Source organism: Pleurodeles waltl, chromosome 6 (assembly GCF_031143425.1).
Source record: "Pleurodeles waltl isolate 20211129_DDA chromosome 6, aPleWal1.hap1.20221129, whole genome shotgun sequence".
Classification (NCBI taxonomy): domain Eukaryota; kingdom Metazoa; phylum Chordata; class Amphibia; order Caudata; family Salamandridae; genus Pleurodeles; species Pleurodeles waltl.
Window position 1 is genome coordinate 1,254,415,469 of NC_090445.1, and position 20,311 is coordinate 1,254,435,779.

The following is a 20,311-nucleotide window of genomic DNA, read 5'->3' on the forward strand; positions in this document are numbered from 1 at the left end:
TGTGTGTTATGGTTTAAGAACTTTAATGTTCATCTTTTATGAGATTGCCTGCATTTTCACAGAAGTATATGCCAGATTTTAAAACTGTTCTTTTTAAATACAGCATTTACCATCGTAATGAGGCCCTCTCTCTACTTTTCAACATGGAATATTTGATGTGGCATGTGCTTTGGCAAAGTTCCTATAAATAAGTTTGGGGTAGTAATATTTATGATTTTGCTATTTGCTAAAGTCTATTAATATCAATGCTAGTTGTATGCTTGCCCTTGAGCATCATCAGAAGTGGTTTTACATTTTTTACTTAGACTAAAGGAATTTGTAAAATGGGTCTCTGCTTTTAATTAGGGTGTCCTGAGTAAACCTGCGTATAGGGTTGTGTTTTAAAGAATGTGTTTTTCAAAATGTGGGAGGTTGGGGCCTTTAGCTTTTAACATTGTATGTGGTGTGCATTTATTGTGTTATAGACAATTGTCTGAATGAGTTATTCCCAACTTTGTGACTTCTGAGGGCTCCCACTTTATCATTATTGGAACCCAGGGATCACTACTGAATCGTTGTAGGAAACCAGGGACCCCCCAATGAGTCATTACTGGACCCCAGCCTAAACACTGTTGATGATTTCAACCACAAAACAATACACAAAAAATACAAAAACAAGCATTCCATCAAAAGTACATTAATGATAACACATTGTATTTAGTGTACAAACAAATAAAATAATTTAAAAAAATGTAATTTTAATGGTTAGAGATTTTCTAAATTCAGTTTAAGACACACATTGTCCATAGTATATTCTGTTTGATGCAACTTCACTGCTCCCACAAATCAATCTGAGGATCCTAATATAATTTGTAGCCTCCAATTTCAGATTTCTTGACATTTACAGTACATTTAAAAATGTTCAGCTGTACATTTCGGCGCTTCAAATTCTGAAATTCCGAAATGTAGTTACTCAACGCTGACAGAGAAATTAATACTATCTGGGCACTAGTTACATCTAAACAATGCAACTCATCTTTAAATGATGTATAATTTGATAATCAGCATAGATCCAACCACTGTTTACCTTCTGTGGATAACAGTGTGTCAAATGTATAAAGATAATCTCAAAATAGCTTCGTTCCAGATTTCAAATAAGTATTAGTAGCAATATCTTATCAGGATACAATATCACAGTGGCCCCAAGGGGTTTACCTCTTTGATGTGGAGAATAGTGCCATTTGGAGGTCTCACAAAGACAGGCCGATTATCATTGACATCAATGACTTCCACCCGAAGCATGGTAGTTCCCCAGAGTGGTGGTCTCCCTTTGTCCGTTGCCACAACTGTTAAGTTAAATCTTTCAAATGACTGCAATAGCCTCCCAGATGTGATCAATCCTGAGTTTTGATCAATTCTGAATGCCGCTGTAGGGGATTTAAAAAAATGCATCTATCTAACATATTCCATGAGAAGCCTTATCATCTCCACCAAACATTGTTTGTAATGTTACAACAAAAAAAGCCAACTTTAAAGTCTGTAACAAAAAAGTTTTAGCGTCCTCACTTATTTCCCCTCGTATTTTCATTGCTCAGGTATATCCCCATTCAATATTGCATGGGATGGTGTGTTGAGTGGTTGTGATGTACCAAAGTATTTTCAGGTATATTGTTGCTGGATTTAGCCAGGTGTAGTGTAGAGTGATATGGTGTGATATGGTGTGAAGGTTGCATTGGTGGGATAAGGGAGAATATGACATGGTACGATGGTCAGTGGTTTTGTTCCGTGGTGTAGTATGGTCTGATGTAATGATGAGAGGTGTGTGATGGAAGCATGTGGAGCGTATTGCCAGATGTGGAGTGAAATGGAATGTTGGTGTCATGTGGTGCGATGTTATACCATGTGGTTATTTATGTACTCATGACACAATATTGTGTGGTATGTGTAGGATGATGTTGTGTGGAGTGGGAAAGTGTGCTGCAGTCAAATGTGGCACGTTCTATAGTGTAGAGTGATGTTGATTTTTGCTGATGAGAAGAGGTATTATTTTTTTATACTCAGGCCATCAGTTTTGGTTAAGACAACATGTGGATCCCTACTTTCTGGCCTTCTAGATTGAGCCTCACTCTTGCACCCATTTCCAAGATTGCCTTCTTCCACCATATGAGGCTAATTAGGAAAACCATTATATTTCTCCCTTTGTATTTGCGTTCGCCGTTAATGAGTGCAGATATTCTGCCCAGCATTGATTATGGGAATGATTGCTACACTGGACTGCTGGCTGAGACCTTTCTGAAACTTAAATCTTCTCACATCATGGCAGCCAGAGTGATTTACACAATTTAGTTTTAGGAAACTGGATCATGTCTATTTGTCTGATATGTACTCATTCAAATTGGATCTGTCTTCATGGATTGTCCTTTGCAGTTCAAGGATCTGCTTGGCTCCTTTCTCCTTCTTGATGTCAGGAGAAGTTTGTTGCTTTGCTATTATCAACAATGCTATCTTAATATTCAATCATTACTTACAAAGATTGCAAAAGTAGTTTTTCTCCTTTTCGGGTTTCCTCCTCGTCATGACCCTCTAAAAGAGACACCTGTCACCTTTAATGTATACTATCATGTACAGGGTGGTACTCAGACATCTGGTAGAAGCCACCATTTTCTCAGGCAACTTAGAAAGGCCCTCAACTGACTTTGTCATTGTTCAGCCCTTGACATATTGAAACACCAATGACTCCAAAAGTTTGGTAGCTCTATGGATTTTGTTTAGGACCCGGTAGATACAACAATTGTACCTTGATAATTTGGTGTTAAGGCAGACCTTAAGGTTGCAGTGTACATACATCCCAATATTCCCTTCTAGTACCACATAGGTGTCTGGGGATTCATTTAAACTATTATTGCTGTTCTCCTATGTAACATTTTGCTTTCCCATTACATAGGTTAGTCAATCTAAAAGTAGGTCATCTGAAATGTTGCCTTACTGGATATGCAGTGGCTTTGGCAATCCCATTAGTAATCAGCTGAGATGTTTGTATGCAGTCCTCTAATGCTGCCTTGTCAGGTTTTAAGAAAACATTTGAATATCCTGATTTGGATTACCATGGGAGAAAGCTTTATGCAACATTCCCAAGGGGAAATGGATGTACTGAATTCTGAGATTTGTTTTTGTCAATTAGCTTCTGAAACTACATGGGTTAAAAAAACTCAGAAGACACTAATTCATTATGGGTTGAAAGAGTAGAGTATAGACAGATTAATTTGATCATAGAATCCAACTTCTTTATCTAAACCTAATGAATTGGTACTTTTGATTGAACATTGATTACTACAGAGATGAAGAGTAAGAAATAAATTTCAAGTTAGTCGTTCAATTTTCCCTAATGTTTTTTCATACCAGACACGCCTGTGGACTGATAAACAGTCCATGCATTTTGCATCTGTGAGAGATCCTTTACCTGTTAGTGAGGAGCACCGGCATACACCTGGTTTACACTTGTATTGTGGAGATATAGGGCCTATGATTTAGTCTTGTCCTTTATGGCCTTTGAAGAATGTGGGTAGTTTTCTATCTTCTCTTGAGAACAACAATGCAGTGTGTTGCCTTCCTTCTATTCAAGGAATACTATTGATAATCATGTGTTTCACTTACTCTTTGTAATAAGAACTGATGATGGAAAGGTTGTTTATGGCCCAACCTTGCTTGATAGTGGGGACTCTGGTGTTCATTGATGAGGATTGACTATAAAGAATAACATCCCTGATAGGACTTAAGAAGAAACCCGAAGAGTTTAGAAATGTTGATGGCTGTCCATGTCTAGTATGTAAAATTTCAAGCATACGTTGCAAGTCTCTTTTGGTAGAACATAGTGAGGTGTTGTCTTTTGACCTTACTGCTTCTTCAATTACACTGAAGTTTTGGAACTACTTGGCTTAATCAGTGCATCTGGAATGCCATGACTCCTTCAATATTTGCTAAGTTTGACATTTGTCCCTTCCTTTTTGCAGCGAGTATGATTGCACTATTCAAACTGAACCGAATGCCAATGTTTTTGGTGTATTTACTCTATAACTGTGAAATTGAAAGCTACCAAAAGGCTTATTTACAGGAGAACTTAAATGGTGGGTTTGTTGTTCCATCATTTTCACCTGCTGGGATAACTTTGCTTTTTGTACAAAGAAGGATCACGATCTATGACTTTTTATAGATTATAGATGGTTGAACAAAATCACAATCAGAGATCGCTATATTTTGCCTTTTATAAAAATCACTTTAGAGTCAGTCGATGCAGCACAAGTCTTTATTAATACAGCCTTAAAAAAAAGACCTATCTTCTACTGCACATCAAAGAAGGGGATGGGTGGAAGTCAGCTTTCTACACCCATTTCAGGCATTATCAATATTTTGTGCTGCCATTTGGGCTGTGCAAAACTCCTGCCATCTTTTAATACTTTGTGGATTCAGTATTCTTTGATGCCCTAAATTAGTCTGTTTTGCTTTTGCTTGGATGACATTTTAGTATATTTTAATACCTTTGTGAAACAATAAAAACTCATTGTTTTACTATTGTCCAGGCTTCAACAACAGTATTTATACTGTAAGCTAAAGAAACATGAATTTGAAAAAACAAGTAGAATATCTTGGTTTTAGATTAGATGTCTCTATCCTCTCTAATAGCTATAATGGATTAGCCTTCTTAAACAAGTGTAGAAGAGACTTCAAGTTTCCTTGCCTTTACAACTTTTGTTGTCAATTCACTAAAGATTTTCAGGGATTACTGGCCAGATTACTCTGATCTGAAAAAAAGGAGAATTTGAAGAAAGGGTTTGTAGGAAGTTGGCTCTGTATGTGCTATTTCAAAGCAAGGAATAGCATGCACAGAGTCCAAGGGTTCCCCTTAGAGGTAAGACAGTGGCAAAAAGAGATAATACTAATGCTCTATTTTGTGGTAGTGTGGTCGAGCAGTAGGCTTATCAAAGGAGTAGTGTTAAGCATTTGTTGTACATACACACAGGCAATAAATGAGGAACACACACTCAGAGACAAATCCAGCCAATAGGTTTTGTTATAGAAAAATATATTTTCTTAGTTTATTTTAAGAACCACAGGTTCAAATTCTACATGTAATATCTCAGTTGAAAGGTATTGCAGGTAAGTACTTTAGGAACTTTGAATAATCACAGTAACATATATACTTTTTACATAAAACACAATAAGCTGTTTTAAAAGTGGACACTTAGTGCACTTTTCACAGTTCCTGGGGGAGGTAAAGTAATGTTAGTTTTTGCAGGTAAGTAAACCACCTACGAGGTTAAGATTGGGGTCCAAGGTAGCCCACCGTTGGGGGTTCAGAGCAACCCCAAAGTCACCACACCAGCAGCTCAGGGCCGGTCAGGTGCAGAGTTCAAAGTGGTGCCCAAAACGCATAGGCTTCAATGGAGAGAAGGGGGTGCCCCGGTTCCAGTCTGCCAGCAGGTAAGTACCCGCGTCTTCGGAGGGCAGACCAGGGGGGTTTTGTAGGGCACCGGAGGGGACACAAGTCCACACAGAAAGTACACCCTCAGCAGCGCGGGGACGGCCGGGTGCAGTGTGCAAACTAGAGTCGGGTTTCCAATGGGAGTCAATGGGAGACCAAAGGGTCTCTTCAGCGGTGCAGGCAGGCAAGGGGGGAGCTCCTCGGGGTAGCCACCACCTGGGCAAGGGAGAGGGCCTCCTGGGGGTCACTCCTGCACTGAAGTTCCGATCCTTCAGGTTCTGGGGGCTGCGGGTGCAGGGTCTTTTCCAGAAGTCGGGATTTTAGAGTCAGGCAGTCGCGGTCAGGGGGAGCCTCGGGATTCCCTCTGCAGGCGTCGCTGTGGGGGCTCAGGGGGGACAACTTTGGTTACTCACAGTCTTGGAGTCGCCTGGGGGTCCTCCCTGTCGCGTTGTTTCTCCACCAGTCGAGTCGGGGTCGCCGGGTGCAGTGTTGCAAGTCTCACGCTTCTTGCGTGGATTTCAGGGGTCTTTAAATCTGCTCCTCTGAAACAAAGGTGCAGTCTTTTTAGAGCAGGGCCGCTGTCCTCTGGAGTTTCTTGTTCCTCTTGAAGCAGGGCAGTCCTCTGAGGATTCAGAGGTCGCTGGTCCTGGAGAAAGCGTCGCTGGAGCAGGTTTCTTTAGAAGGCAGGAGACAGGCCGGTAGGACTGGGGCCAAAGCAGTTGGTGTCTTCTTTCTTCTTCTGCAGGGGTTTTCAGCTCAGCAGTCTTCTTCTTCGGTAAGTTGAAGGAATCTAAATCTTTAGGTTCAGGGAAGCCCTTAAATACTAAATTTAAGGGCGTGTTTAGGTCTGCGGGGTTAGTAGCCAATGGCTACTAGCCCTGAGGGTGGGTACACCCTCTTTGTGCCTCCTCCCAAGGGGAGGGGGGCACATTCCTATCCCTATTGGGGGAATCCTCCATCTGCAAGATGGAGGATTTCTAAAAGTTAGAGTCACTTCAGCTCAGGACACCTTAGGGGCTGTCCTGACTGACCAGTGACTCCTCCTTGTTATTCTCATTATCTCCTCCGGCCTTGCCACCAAAAGTGGGGCCGTGACCGGAGGGGGCGAGCAACTCCACTAGCTGGAGTGCCCTGTGGTGCTGGAACAAAGGGGGTGAGCCTTTGAGGCTCACCGCCAGGTGTTACAGCTCCTGCCTGGGGGAGGTGTTAGCATCTCCACCCAGTGCAGGCTTTGTTACAGGCCACAGAGTGACAAAGGCACTCTCCCCATTTGGCCAGCAACATGTCTCGAGTGTGGCAGGCTGCTAGAACCAGTCAGCCTACACGGGTAGTTGGATTAGGTTTCAGGGGGCACCTCTAAGGTGCCCTCTGGGGTGTATTTTACAATAAAATGTACACTGGCATCAGTGTGCATTTATTGTGCTGAGAAGTTTGATACCAAACTTCCCAGTTTTCAGTGTAGCCATTATGGTGCTGTGGAGTCCGTGTTTGACAGACTCCCAGACCATATACTCTTATGGCTACCCTGCACTTACAATGTCTAAGGTTTGGCTTAGACACTGTAGGGGCACAGTGCTCATGCACTGGTGCCCTCACCTATGGTAGAGTGCACCCTGCCTTAGGGCTGTAAGGCCTACTAGAGGGGTGACTTATCTATACTGCATAGGCAGTGTGAGGTTGGCATGGCACCCTGAGGGGAGTGCCATGTCGACTTACTCGTTTTGTTCTCATCAGCACACACAAGCTGGCAAGCAGTGTGTCTGTGCTGAGTGAGGGGTTCCCAGGGTGGCATAAGATATGCTGCAGCCCTTAGAGACCTTCCCTGGCATCAGGGCCCTTGGTACCAGGGGTACCAGTTACAAGGGACTTACCTGGATGCCAGGGTGTGCCAATTGTGGAATCAAAAGTACAGGTTAGGGAAAGAACACTGGTGCTGGGGCCTGGTTAGCAGGCCTCAGCACACTTTCAATTCAAAACATAGCATCAGCAAAGGCAAAAAGTCAGGGGGTAACCATGCCAAGGAGGCATTTCCTTACAGGGTTTTTATTGGGACATCAGACTAAAAGAACATTCACTGTTTTAAAATAGATGTTTGTTCAAGAGCTTATTCGAAGTCATCCAGATACTTGGAAGGAGTTAATTGTGATGATGCCATGGAAAGAGAAATTGGAGCAGTTGTATAACAGAAACAGGAAGATGATTAAAAGGAGCATTCTGTATTTTATATTTCCCTTGTTCTGTTAGAATCAGATTATAACTATTCATCATTTAAAAGAGAGCCCTTGGCTATGAAGATGACGTTCAGTCAGGACCACTAGAAGTATGTGATTATGTGGCTGCAACTTTTTTTTTACATAATTATGGATTTGGCCCGTAATCTGTTATCTTATGCATAATTCACAAATTTTAACCCAAAAAATGGTTCTTGCTCAATGGATCAAAAGCCATTAAAAACATAGCAACATGTGTTCACTTACAGTGGAAGGCCCTTCACAAACGTCAACTAGTCATCTTTCAGTTGTTTAGGTTTGTTTTCAGCTGTTAATTGTTAAGCTGGTAGTAATGAGATGAAATTATTACCTAGAAAGTCATGTGTAAAAATTAAAATTTGATGAGGTACTACTATAAACAAATCTGCATTTTGCCACGTATTTTGGCTTTTATTGCTGCATTATTTAGTCAAGCTTGTTCCATAATTTAGTGCTCCTCTGTCGCATAACTCCAGTGGCCCTGCTTGTAGTGAATGTGGATGTTTTCAATAGGCTCTAAAGAAACATCTGAAATATGAAATGACTATAAGAATTAGCAGTGCTCTACAAATCTTCAATGTAGGAACAACTGCCAAGTATGATAGTCGTTATTCTTTGCACATTAGGATTTTACCATCACTCATATTTCTGCTGGACTCTTGTTCTGCTATTACCTAGACTGATCATCAACCTACTGGAATTGTGTATCCCTTTCTAGGAGGAGCTATGGCTACATAAGAACTGAGGGATCTGAAGTATTTGGCTGATGTTCATCCAAAAACCACCTTGATTTTATTAAATGAGTTTTATTTTTAGTCAAAATGCTATTTATATTTTCACTAAGAACTTATAAAAGGAATTAATGAATTTGTGTCCTGATTCATGGAGGAGTCAAAATTATTAAACATTTGGTGTTATGATGTTTTTAGTGGTTAACTGCTGATTATGCTTTGCTTGTTCTGTCCATCCGCAACATAAACCTCTGATTCTAAGCTGTTTAGATATTCCCAGCTTTTTTCAGTGGCTCTTGAACCTTGGTATGCAATAGCTACACATTTTATAATCGATCTTCAACTTTCTGTTGGGAACCATGTGATAATCGTAACTGTAGACACTTTTTCAATGACGGTACATTTGTCTCCTTGACAGAAAATGTCTGGATATGAAGAGATAGATCAATAACTCTGAAATTATATTTTTCTCCTTCATGTATTGCCTCATGCAGTCATCTCAGATAGAGGCTCACGAACTCACCAAAGACTGAGCTCAGAAAGGGAAGAAGACCCTTAAACACATCAAATAACCATGTTGCTGGGTGCAATGATTTGCCTGATGGGGAGCTACTTGCTACTTGAGTTGCTATAGTCATTTCAAACTCACACGTGGTTCTCCTGGGCAAGGGATAGCGCAGACCACAAGGGCAGCAGCAGGCCTCCTGAGTACTGCGCGGTGCGCTGGAAGTTTAGGGTAGAAATAAAACCATGAAATATTGAACCGGGGTGGACCTAAGGGCATGTTTACAAGCCCTGTATGCCTCCAGACTTTCACTTTTTTTGACACTCCAGTGCCACAGACTGCAGATCCATATCTATGAGACCACGCAAAGCCCCTTTGCATGGCTTTGCATGGCCTCATAGATGTGGAGTAAGGTAAAGCAGCATACATTTCTTCTTTGCCTTACTCTGCATCAGGGGGCGCTCCATAGGCATTGCCGTGGGTTTTCCCATACAACACCAATGTGTTTTGACACATTCCCAGATGTAAAAGAACTTGTAAACCTGGGAATGCGTTTAAATCGTCCATCTACCTAGGGCAGGCTTAACAAGGAGAAATATCTTTACTTCTCCTCGTTTTTCCTCTTTCTATGTCTTCTGCATTACATGTAGCACAAATTGTGTGAAGCACACATAGAACGAGGAAAAAGCCTCCATGGATTGTTCCTGTGCAGGAAAGGTGCCCCTTTGTGCACAAAAACAATCCTGCATGCTACATGGGCACCTATGTTTCATGGTGCAAGGGTGCCTGCATTGGTGATAGGCTGCCTAAAGAACAGGAATGCACTGTATTTCATAAAAACGGTACAATCCTACCCTCTCCCTGTGGTGCAGGTCAGCACAGTAAGGGTACTTGGTGTAGTGCAGTTGACTCTACTTTGTATAGTACATTTTGATAGTTGGTAGTTAATGGAAGATTTTATTGTGGGATAGTGTGGTATTATTTGGAGTATATTGTTGTGTGGTGTTCTGAAATGTGGAGTGGTGAGTATAAGTGTGTGAAGCAGCAAGGCCAAATATGTCAAGGGTTGCTTGTGGTCCAGGACACCGGAGACATGACCTAGCAGGTTGGGGAAAACGGTTCTCTTTCGTGCAAGTCCTAGAATGATTTGGCGTAGTTGATCCCCTACCAGAAGTGGTGTAATGTGCAAAAATGATGGACTGGAATGCAACTCAGGGTAATTAGCAGTAGCTAAGCCTACTTAAAGTATGCCATCCATCATTATTTTATTTGACTTATTTGTGCATCAGAATTATTTTTAAACAGAACTCATTGGCAGGTGCACAGGACAATAGAGCAGCAGGGTTTTTGCACCTGATTTTAGTATCAGGGTTTAAATTACCCACTACATTTAGTTTACCTTTTAAGTAGCACCATCCACAAATAATATAAATCTTTTAGTATCAAACATTGGCTAGTTACAGTATTCACTTTCTCTAAAGTCCAGTTATGCGGCTTTTTACAGTTGGTAACTTACAATTTGTTGATCTTGATAATTTTATTAACAACGTTTAGAACTGCACACATGAATTAGTAATGACAACCAGTGTTGCCCATGAAGGGATTCAAGGTCACATCAGACAGCCAGAACAAACCTTGGATTGATTCTCACTTGTAACTCTGATGTGTAAAACATCTCTGACACTGATAATTACCAACTGTATGATTTTATCTAGGGGTCTCATCATCCCTGCCTCTTCTCTCATGAGCAATGGGTAAGAAGAGCTGCCATATATCAGCTGTAATTGACATACCTACTCTGCTGGTGCCATGTCCACACAATAATGTACCTATCTTCCTACCACTCTCACCTTCTTCCCTCATTGCATAGCCTTGAAAAATTAAAAACGTTCTATCATGCTCTGTCACACCATCTATCTGCTGACTTGCCATCCTACCCATCTTCCCTTGAGTTCACTATACCTCTCCTTCCCTGCGACACCCCACTGTTTCAGAGAGAAGAAGCAACATCCACGGTTAGAAGCAGCACTGTCAAAATGACAGAGTAGCACCAGAGTGCTGGTGCTTTCGACTGCTTTGCTGGCATCTCTTTAGATTTGGGACGGGAGGGGTGTTGGGAGGTTGGTGCACCACTGAGAAAAAGATGACAAATGGAAATATTAAAATAATCTACACAAATGTAGTTACCATGGGCTGCATTCCAGTCGCTCTAGTTTATTGCTCATTTTGCCAGGTATTATCCATAGCTCAGATTAATGCAACATTTTACACCTAGACAAGCCACTCAAAGTGATGTGAAGATGCTCAGACAAGGAGTCCTTTTGGCTGTATCAAAGAGATTCAAGCTGCACCATACTCAGGAGGACCAAAACGTCTGAATCCGACAGGAGTAATGTGGTGTAGGGCCAAGGATTCTCTATCTCAACTGCCTCCACCACCAGTACTCATTGGTGACCCAGAACTGTAATGAAATACCAGATGGCAGGCAAAGTGATTTAAAAACTGGTACGATGTCTCTACAGTTAATAACTTCTAGAAATGTTTACTATGTACAATCCTTTTGAAACCATTTACAACTTTTCAATTCTATAGATGAACATTAAGAGAAACATTTTCTGCTACTTGTTGCATATGAGCTTCCTCTAGCCACACAACTGGTAGAAAAGGGCTGCTTACCCATGCCAGGTCCCTGAATGTCGTAAGTCAGTATGCCGTTGTCACCCTCATCCAGGTCCACTGCTGTCATTACAATGACAGACGTCCCCGCAGGCTCGTTCTCAAAGACACTTGTAGTGAACTGGCTTTTGGAGAACTGAGGTCTGTAGTCATTAACATCCAAGACCGTGATCAGCACCTGATGCACAAAGCAAAAACACAAGATAAAATATAATTTGGAATTCATATGGGCAGCTATACGGAAACAACAATGTGATTTATGTTTGTTAGGCAAAACTTTGAGCATCAATTTCATATTACATTTAGCAGGTACTATTGTATTCTATGCACAGGCGGTGGCTTGATCTGAATGGAGCTAACTACATATAAAAGCAGTTCTTAACTTGTTAAGGTCTGTGGACCACCACCGAATCACAGCTGAAAGCCTAGGACGCCCACCGTAGACAATTTCTATGATTTGAAGCTCAAAACAATACACGAAAAAAAGAGAAAAAAGTTGACATCAAATAAATAAACAAATTATGAATTATTGTTTTTAATTTACAAACCAAAAAATATACGAATAATTAAATATTCATTTTAACAGGAAGGTCGGAGCTTTTCAAAATGTTATTTTATTTCTAAGAGTTGAAGCGATATGGTAGTCTAACATATCACATTTGACTTTTTTCCTCCTAGTGCATGTTGTCTTCGTATCAATGCATATCAGTGCTTCGATGGAGATCGCCATCTATCTAGATTAGATTCTATTTGTTGTATTTGCGCTGCTCCCACTATTTAAGCTAAGGGTGCCAATTTCATTTATAGCCTCCAGTTTCCAATTCCTTCCATAGTTCAGAGCATTTAAACTTTTTCAAATTTGGTTTTTTATGTTTACAACTTCATTAATCTTAATCTGCTAATATGATTACATTTTCTAAACAGTTGTGGACCCCTGTTCTGGGACAGCGGGTTAAGAAACATTACGTGGCTTGATGCCTAATAAAAATGGCCACATGATGGAGAGCTGAGGAGCGACCACAAGGATATATCTGGCCTGTCATCACCTTTTCGGCTAAATAACACAACCAGTGAGTCATGAGCACAGCAGAGCCCCTCCTGCTCAGTCACATCCCCATTTGAACACTCTGCCTCTAATGCTTGCTGATGTTTGCTGACACTGTGGGAGGTGCACTATCTATGCACCCGCTATTTTGAATTTATTGCTGAGGTAAATGTCGGCTCATTATTCTTCGAGCCTTGTCATTTAAACTCCGATTTTTTCTGCTTAATCTATACACTTCATACCCTGCTCACTTGGTTTCTCAAGAACACTTTTGTGTGGAAAGGTCTAGAAGTTTGTCTCAAATTGGTCTTTTTTATAAATTCACCAAGCATTGTTGCCATTTTCTCCTGAGATTTTCAAACTTATGGGCAAAACCAGAAACCTCAAACTTACTGAACATGTCACTCCCTTGTCTGCTCAATATTCTATTGCTATAAAGAACTCCTTTGCTATTCTTGATCCCACAATGGAAGTTCTTGGCAATCCTCACAAGAATATTCCATCATGTTTATTCTTCACTGCCCCTTGCTCCGCTAAAACTGTCACTAAGATGCCTATAACAACTCTTCTTCCAACTAATAAAAGACCAAAAAAAGATCCTCCCTTGCCTGTTGAACTATCTCCTCTGTCTCCATGGAGCTCAATCTGGAGGAAATTTGTGCTTTAAACCTTACATACACACAAATAAGAAACTCCAACACCTAGGTGACAAATGGTCTTTAATGGAGAATCGATTTGAGAAAATGGGAAAAATGAATCAGTGGCATACAAGACACTGCCCAAGATGTTAAACTACTTCAAACCAAAGTTGTGCATGTTAAAAAACTAACAAAGGATTTGGAGAACCGCAATAGACACAATCCCCTTCTCATTTAAGGTCCTGTGGAGGGGTGGAAGGCCCTCAACCAAATTCATTCTTTTAGTCCTTTATTTCAACAGTCTTAGATATGTCTGAATCAACTAATTTGAACATACAAAGAGCTCAAAGACTTAGTCATCACCCCCATTTCCCTTCAACATTACACAGACCTCCTGGAGTTATGATCTTCTTTTTGGAGAACCAGGATCTCCTCACTGTACTCAAAGCTGCCAAACTAAAGGTAGCATTACTTGGTATGGTAACTCACTCTGCTTTTCTCAAGACTTCACCAAACCCACTGTGGATAGACAGAAAAGGTTTTCGGACATGCACCCTGCTCTTTGTTTCCTTGGTGCCAGTTTAGGCCTATTTCACCCATGTCTCCTTAAGGTGCCTTATAAATATAAAACAACAATGTACACTGACCCAGTTTCTTTGAAGAAGTTTATTGACAATTGTTAAATTGAAGTTATGGATTCCTCTAAATTTCTACATTCCCAATTTACTTCTTCTATTCTGTGTTTTTATGTAAGTAAAGTCTGGATTGTCCCTTCCTGGTTGCCTCTCGATTCCGGTTACATCATCTTCCCCTTGTGGTCTCACTATCCTCAGTCATTTGTTTTGCTTACTGGTATGTTACTTGCATCCTCCTGTTTTCCCAAATGTAGTTATGTTGTCTTATTTTGTTACTGTATTTTCTTACTTTGCTCCTTTTCCCTTTGCTTCTTTTCTCTCTTCTCTTTCTTTTACTTCTTGCTTTTTTCCAGTTTAGTTCATTTTCTTTGATGGTCATCCTTTCTTCATATTCTTTCTGTATGACAGCACGTGTATTTTCGTGGAATGTTAAAGTGTTGGGTTCACCCATCAAGAATCAAAAAACGTTGTCTCTTTTAGCCAAAGTAAAAGCTGACATATCTCATTTACAAGAAACACATTGTATACATGGAGATGTAGAAACTAATAGGACAATGGGTTGGACAATGGGTTGAACTTTACCTCACCAGGCTCAGGTAAATGCAATGGTGTTGCAATTCTATGTAAACTATCATTGAATGACTCATTAATTACACAAGAATCAGATTTGGAAGGTCGTTGGCTTATTTTAAAATTATTCAAAAACAAAGATTGAGAAGGAGGTTGTGGGGCTGGGTCTGTCCTCCTTATTGTCTATATAACATTATAAATGAAGCCCAGCTAAAATAACTACCCCAGGAGGGATAGGAAAAAGGATTTTCCTCTTAGAAAAACCCTCACCCACCAGGATTACCCCTTGGGGGCAATCTTCATCATTGGGTCCCTTGCTGTTCCGCTACAGAGCGGGGCGTGCTACGACCTACGGGATACATGGGAGCACTAATGTAGTCTCGTCAATGTGAATCACAAGAGGGATAGGAGTGGTGTGGTATTAGGAAGTTAAAAATACCTCTCTCCTAGTAATTCTGATTATTTAATAGATCTCTTGCAGGCTGTATGATTAAGAAGGGGCTGCGGAAATGGGGGATGTAATGTACCTGACTTCCCAGTCTACATGTTTCTGAACCTTACCCCTAGGCCCCTTTTCAGGACCAAGGTTGACTCCCTGGTGCCACTCCTTGTTTGACTACCTCTAATGAAAGCATAAATAATACATGCTCTGTGATATGATATCATTCACTTAACTAATGTGGTATCTAGGTATAGCATGAGAGCAGACCAGGATTGCTTGGGGAGCCTGTGTTAGTGCCCCAGGGACTGCTGGGACACCACCAGAAGAGGAGCGCACGGTGGCCGGCAATGTCAGAAAAGGTATGTTTATTTTTTATTTGTATTTATCTTTCTCTCCCGTCCCCCACACCGCCCCATGTAGATTTGCGGCAGCCACTCCTGTGTGGTATTAGAGGATTTGAGCTCCAAAAAAGTGACTAAGATTGAATGTAGGAAGAGGGTAAAGGCAGAAAAGTCTCTAATTTAGTAGCTAAAACAATTGACCAGGCTGATATGCTAAGTTTTATCTGACAAGCACAGGCACCCTAACACTGTGATGAGCGCTCTGTTCTGCCTTCATATTTTTCATATGAAATCTTTTTACCTTTTCTTTAAAAGTCCTCCTCATCCGTCTTTATCCTTTTTTTTCATTTTAATCATTATTAAAAGTGCCTGAGTAATAGTGTTTAGGCCAAGAAACGGAGTTTATAGCCCCATCAGGTTTATGAAAACTACGATAATTCGAAGAATTCCTCACATTCTAGCTAGTGATATTTACTGCTGAACGCACCTGCAATCTGTAGGTGAAATACAGGGAAGTATTGATGAATAATCAGGGGAATAGTGAATTACCAATATCTCATAATTCATATTTAGGGACTCTCGGGTTCAAATTGGAATTCACAATAACCCTTCCATCTAAAGTCACCGATGCCCCCACTATTAACTCCAGACAGTCGGGCGTAACGGGGCTGACACTGGGGACCACAGTTTTGTTCCTTTTTACTAAACTGAATTAATATTTTTATTTGCCAGTTGCTTGAGTGTAATATTGTTTTATTGTTGCTAAAATACTTCACACATTGTTTTAGAGAAGCTTGTCGCTTTCGGGGACGTCTTTTCACTGCTGGGTACTTCTTTTATACTGGGTTGAGTGAGTTTGTCGTAGTTCATCCAGCACTTTGCCCTTAGTTAATATTTTACTGTACCATTGCATATTCTAGAGGCACTGTTAACTATTAATGTAAATCGGGAGCTTTAGGCATATATAAATAACAATATCGTCCATTCATGAAAGTTCAAGAAGGACCATCTTAATGTCTTTGGGGCAAAAATAGCTGCATTTCATATTATGCACATCTTTCTGCAGTTTTTGAAGTTCAAAGGCTGCAGAATAAAGAACAGTTGAGTAGAACTGAAGAAATAGCTGCCCAACGTTTGTCAAGAATTTAAGATGATAACTCTAGTTTAACAACTCCCTTTAAATATAAAAGCCCCTAAGTACACATATCACAGAAGAAATGTTAAAGTAGAACACTGTTGAGTCATCGTCGCAATCTGATGAAGTTACCATGGATGCAAGGAATGTTTTCAATAGGACTGCTTGACGTGTTCAAGTCAGAACAATTACTTAATAGCTAAGCTCTTCTAAAGATCGGTAATGACAGTGAAACATAGGGGAGAAAATTACTGAAGTGCACGGAGAACCTGGCTTTGAATCAAACAAAGTATATATTAAAATAAGAAGAGCTCCACGTGCCAGAATGCACTGGGTTCTCAGTGTGTACTAATATCACACTGGGGTATGTTTACTAATATTTTATGCAACACAGTGATGCAAGGCAACTTGTTGAGCTGTGTTGTGTGAAAGGGAATCAGCAGAAATGTGCCACATCTACTGAGATATGGTGCATTTTTTCTGTCTCCTAGTGCTGGCACCCTTGTGGCAGCCTAGCGCCAATGCAGGCACCCGTGCGCCATTCTGCAATGTTGCCTGAGCTACGAGCAGGATTGTTTTCGTGCAGAAAGGGACACCTTCCTGAACAAAAACAATTCTTTGAGGCATTTTCCTCATTCTGTTTGTTGTGCAGAATACAGTACTCACAGAAAGAACTAACAAGGAGGAAAAATGATAAGACTCCTTCTTATGCTTGAGTTAGGGAGGTGCAGCATTTTGGTGCAATCCCCGGATTACTGGCTTTAGTAAATCTGGGGTTTTGCCAAAAACCATGGGTGGATGTGTGGAAATACCTACACTCAACCCATGGAATGCCTCCAGAGCTGGGCTGGAAACCCAAAGCAGCCCTAACAAATTTTGCCAGACAGAGGCTACACAGCATGCAAGTCTGATCACTACAATAGGGCTTGGGAGCCGGCAATCTCCACCCCTGAAGAACATTTGGAAGACAATTGCAGATATGGTGCATTCTACAACACATTTTTCATCACACATTCAATTGTATTAGATTTTGAAGTATAGTAAATTATGACCGTACAGTGCAACAGGATACAGCAATTTTTATTGGGCCACTTCAATAATTCCCCCAACATCACCCTCTAACAGTGCCTCTCATTTCTCCATGGCGTGTCTCTAACATGTATTTAATTTGTTTTATATCGCCTCTTTACCAGGGTAGGCCGCTGGAGCACTTTACATCACACACACATACAGAGACAATAAATCGTGTGCGTGTAAATCAGTGCAAATAAAATGTTCTATAAGACAAAGGGGACTACAAGGTGTAGGAAACACGTCATCCATACTGGTAAGCATTTTTAAGAGTGCTTGGTCTGGGGAAGCATAAGCTTAGAATTCAGAATGTAACGTAACACAGTGGTTAGGGTTGGTTTTACAAATAACAATTTATTTTTACCCAAACAAACCCTGTTTAGCAAAATTAGGATTATCAAAGACTGGGAAAAAAACATAACTTTCTAACCTATACCATGCAGTTTACAAGTAGCTCCTTGATGGCAGTTCATATCTTACTGTGCTAGATCATGAATGTAACTTATGAACTGCACAGTAATAAAAGGATCTCTGTGACAAAAGCAGTATTCCACTGAAGTATTCACATAAAATACTGTTTTATAACCTGCCTTGTACACTTTCTTTGTAGCAGGCATAAGAACCCTCTGCGCTACCTTAGATAAGTCAAAACTGCAACGAGACAAAGCAATCTCTCTACAGTAGGTACATTAACCACAAGATTTATCTTGCCACTTGCATTGTTGCCTGAAAACTGTTGGATATCAAAGGAACTCTGCAGTGCTTTTAAAACTGCTGCACTCTGCCCTGAGTAACTAAAGCAGCCCCCACCATATCAGCCTCCCAGGGAAATGCCCAATGCCCGTTATGGCCAGACGGGCCTTGAACGCCTTCTGCCTCAAGATAATGCAAGGCAGGAATATGCACTGCATTGCATTACTCTGAATTCACTAAACAACACAGAGCCATGAAAGGTGGTTTTGAGTGGTTTAGTAAATACCATTACTTGTGTAGCTTTCCGATGACTTTCGGCATGGAAGAGCAATGCAAGCCCTTAGTAAATATGCCCCTGAATGTATTCCACAATGAAATCAGTCAGATGATGAACTGCATGGCATGACATGTCAGCAAACAATATGCTTTTCTTGCTTTAATTTCTCAAAGCAACGTAGCACTATTGGGTTTAGGAATAACTGTTTGCAGAGACCCTGAGGGAAGCCAAAGTCCATTTCAAAACTGCAACAATGAATATGTTGTACCTGAATATCCAGTGCTCTGACTTTCTGGTTTGGCTCCTCTTCTATCTTATTGTGCCTTTCCAAAGGTAAAGACACTTTTAGTGCTCTTGCATTGTATTCATTCAGAAAGGGAATTAAACTATGATTCATTCAATACTTTCAGACTGGGTACCAATGCCCATTTAGGTCACACATGCTGATGAGCAAGGAAATAAGAAACAGAATACAAGAAGAATTCCCTTGACCAAATTGATAGCTGTTCTGTAGTTGGATCAAGATTTGTTGACACTTTACCTAACTCTGCAAGATACCACTAAAAGAAACTTAGTTGATTCAAGAATACTTGCCAGAACAAGGTATTGGAAATGTCAGATTATTTGGTGAATATAGAGGTTTTAGGTAAGAGGCTAAACCTTAGTCAAGCTAGCAAACCTTGTGAATCTGATTGTATGGAAGCAGTTGGAGCATGCCTCATTGACAACACCAAATACGAAATAATAGCAGAGATGCTGAAAGGCTTCTGTCTGAAGACTAACCACAATTGGTGTAGGCTCTTCTAATAGCCCAGAGTATTTTTTGGGGACTCCTTTACAAAGAAGATTGACTTGTTTTAATTCACAAACCTAGCGCTAGGTGATCCACATGTTGACCAACAGAGGATTATTCACTTCTAGGGTTATTATAAGGATGGATAAAGCAATAACTCCTCATCCATCCATTTACCTATAACTATTGCACCCTGATATTCCAATAATATTTCAACCCTTCAGTCAGTGACAGGACCAGTAAACAGGCTGTCCATTCTTCCCAACTAGGTAAAGAGGCTACATATCCATTAAGAAAAGCCCTCCACTATAGAAAAGATGGATGACTTGTGCCTTCTTTCTTTATCTCAGCTGGCCATATGGGAGACATTTTTACTTCTGAAATGCAGAGATCTATCTGGGGATTGAGTCTATATCATAGGCAGTACAAGAATGTGAAATGGAGCTATTGAGAAACCCCATTCAGAATGCTCCTAGCACTAGCACATAAGGCTTGGACTGGCCTACACAATTTGGATACAGACCATGCTGGAAACAAGAACAGAGCAAATGTGCAATGGATATTCCATCTTCAACTTCAGGAAATCTTCAAGCAAAATAATACAGTTGGAAGCCTGCTGTCATGGTTAGTTGATAGCTGAGGTGGATTCTCGACGACAGGTGGCAGGTAGAGTCCCAAGGAGCTTGATCTACATGCCACCTGCTTGGAGTTGTTAGGGGAGGCCTTCATAATAAAGTGCTTGGCCAGAGCCTGAGTTCATGAAGCAGCCTTCTCATAGACAACAGATCTGCAGCCCTATATGTGCACCAACAAAGAGATAAAGTTCTAGTCTACTTTAGTGGAGTTAGCAAAGAATATATGTGACTACTGACTGATCATCAGGTTTCAGTGAAAACACTATCTTTCCAGGCTCAGCATATTGAATGGTATATTGGAAGCCAAGCTACCTCATGGATTCCAGCAACTGTAGCAGGTGTCAGCTGCAAACATGTAAAGGTGAAACAATTATACTACATTCTACAAAAAATAGTTTTTTTTTATTGGTCCTCACT

The 20,311-nt window shown here is 40.7% G+C and overlaps 1 protein-coding gene across 1 annotated transcript in view; it reads right to left on the bottom strand.

The window, feature by feature from the left end:
- LOC138300789 (cadherin-23-like) overlaps positions 1 to 20,311 on the bottom strand; it is an 834,147-nt gene that overhangs the window by 216,973 nt on the left and 596,863 nt on the right. The window contains exons 21-22 of the mRNA XM_069240562.1: positions 11,620 to 11,797; positions 1,195 to 1,406 (exon numbers count right to left, since the gene is read on the bottom strand). Of these exons, the coding sequence (XP_069096663.1) occupies positions 1,195 to 1,406; positions 11,620 to 11,797 (390 nt within the window). The remainder of the gene's footprint in view (positions 1 to 1,194; positions 1,407 to 11,619; positions 11,798 to 20,311) is intronic.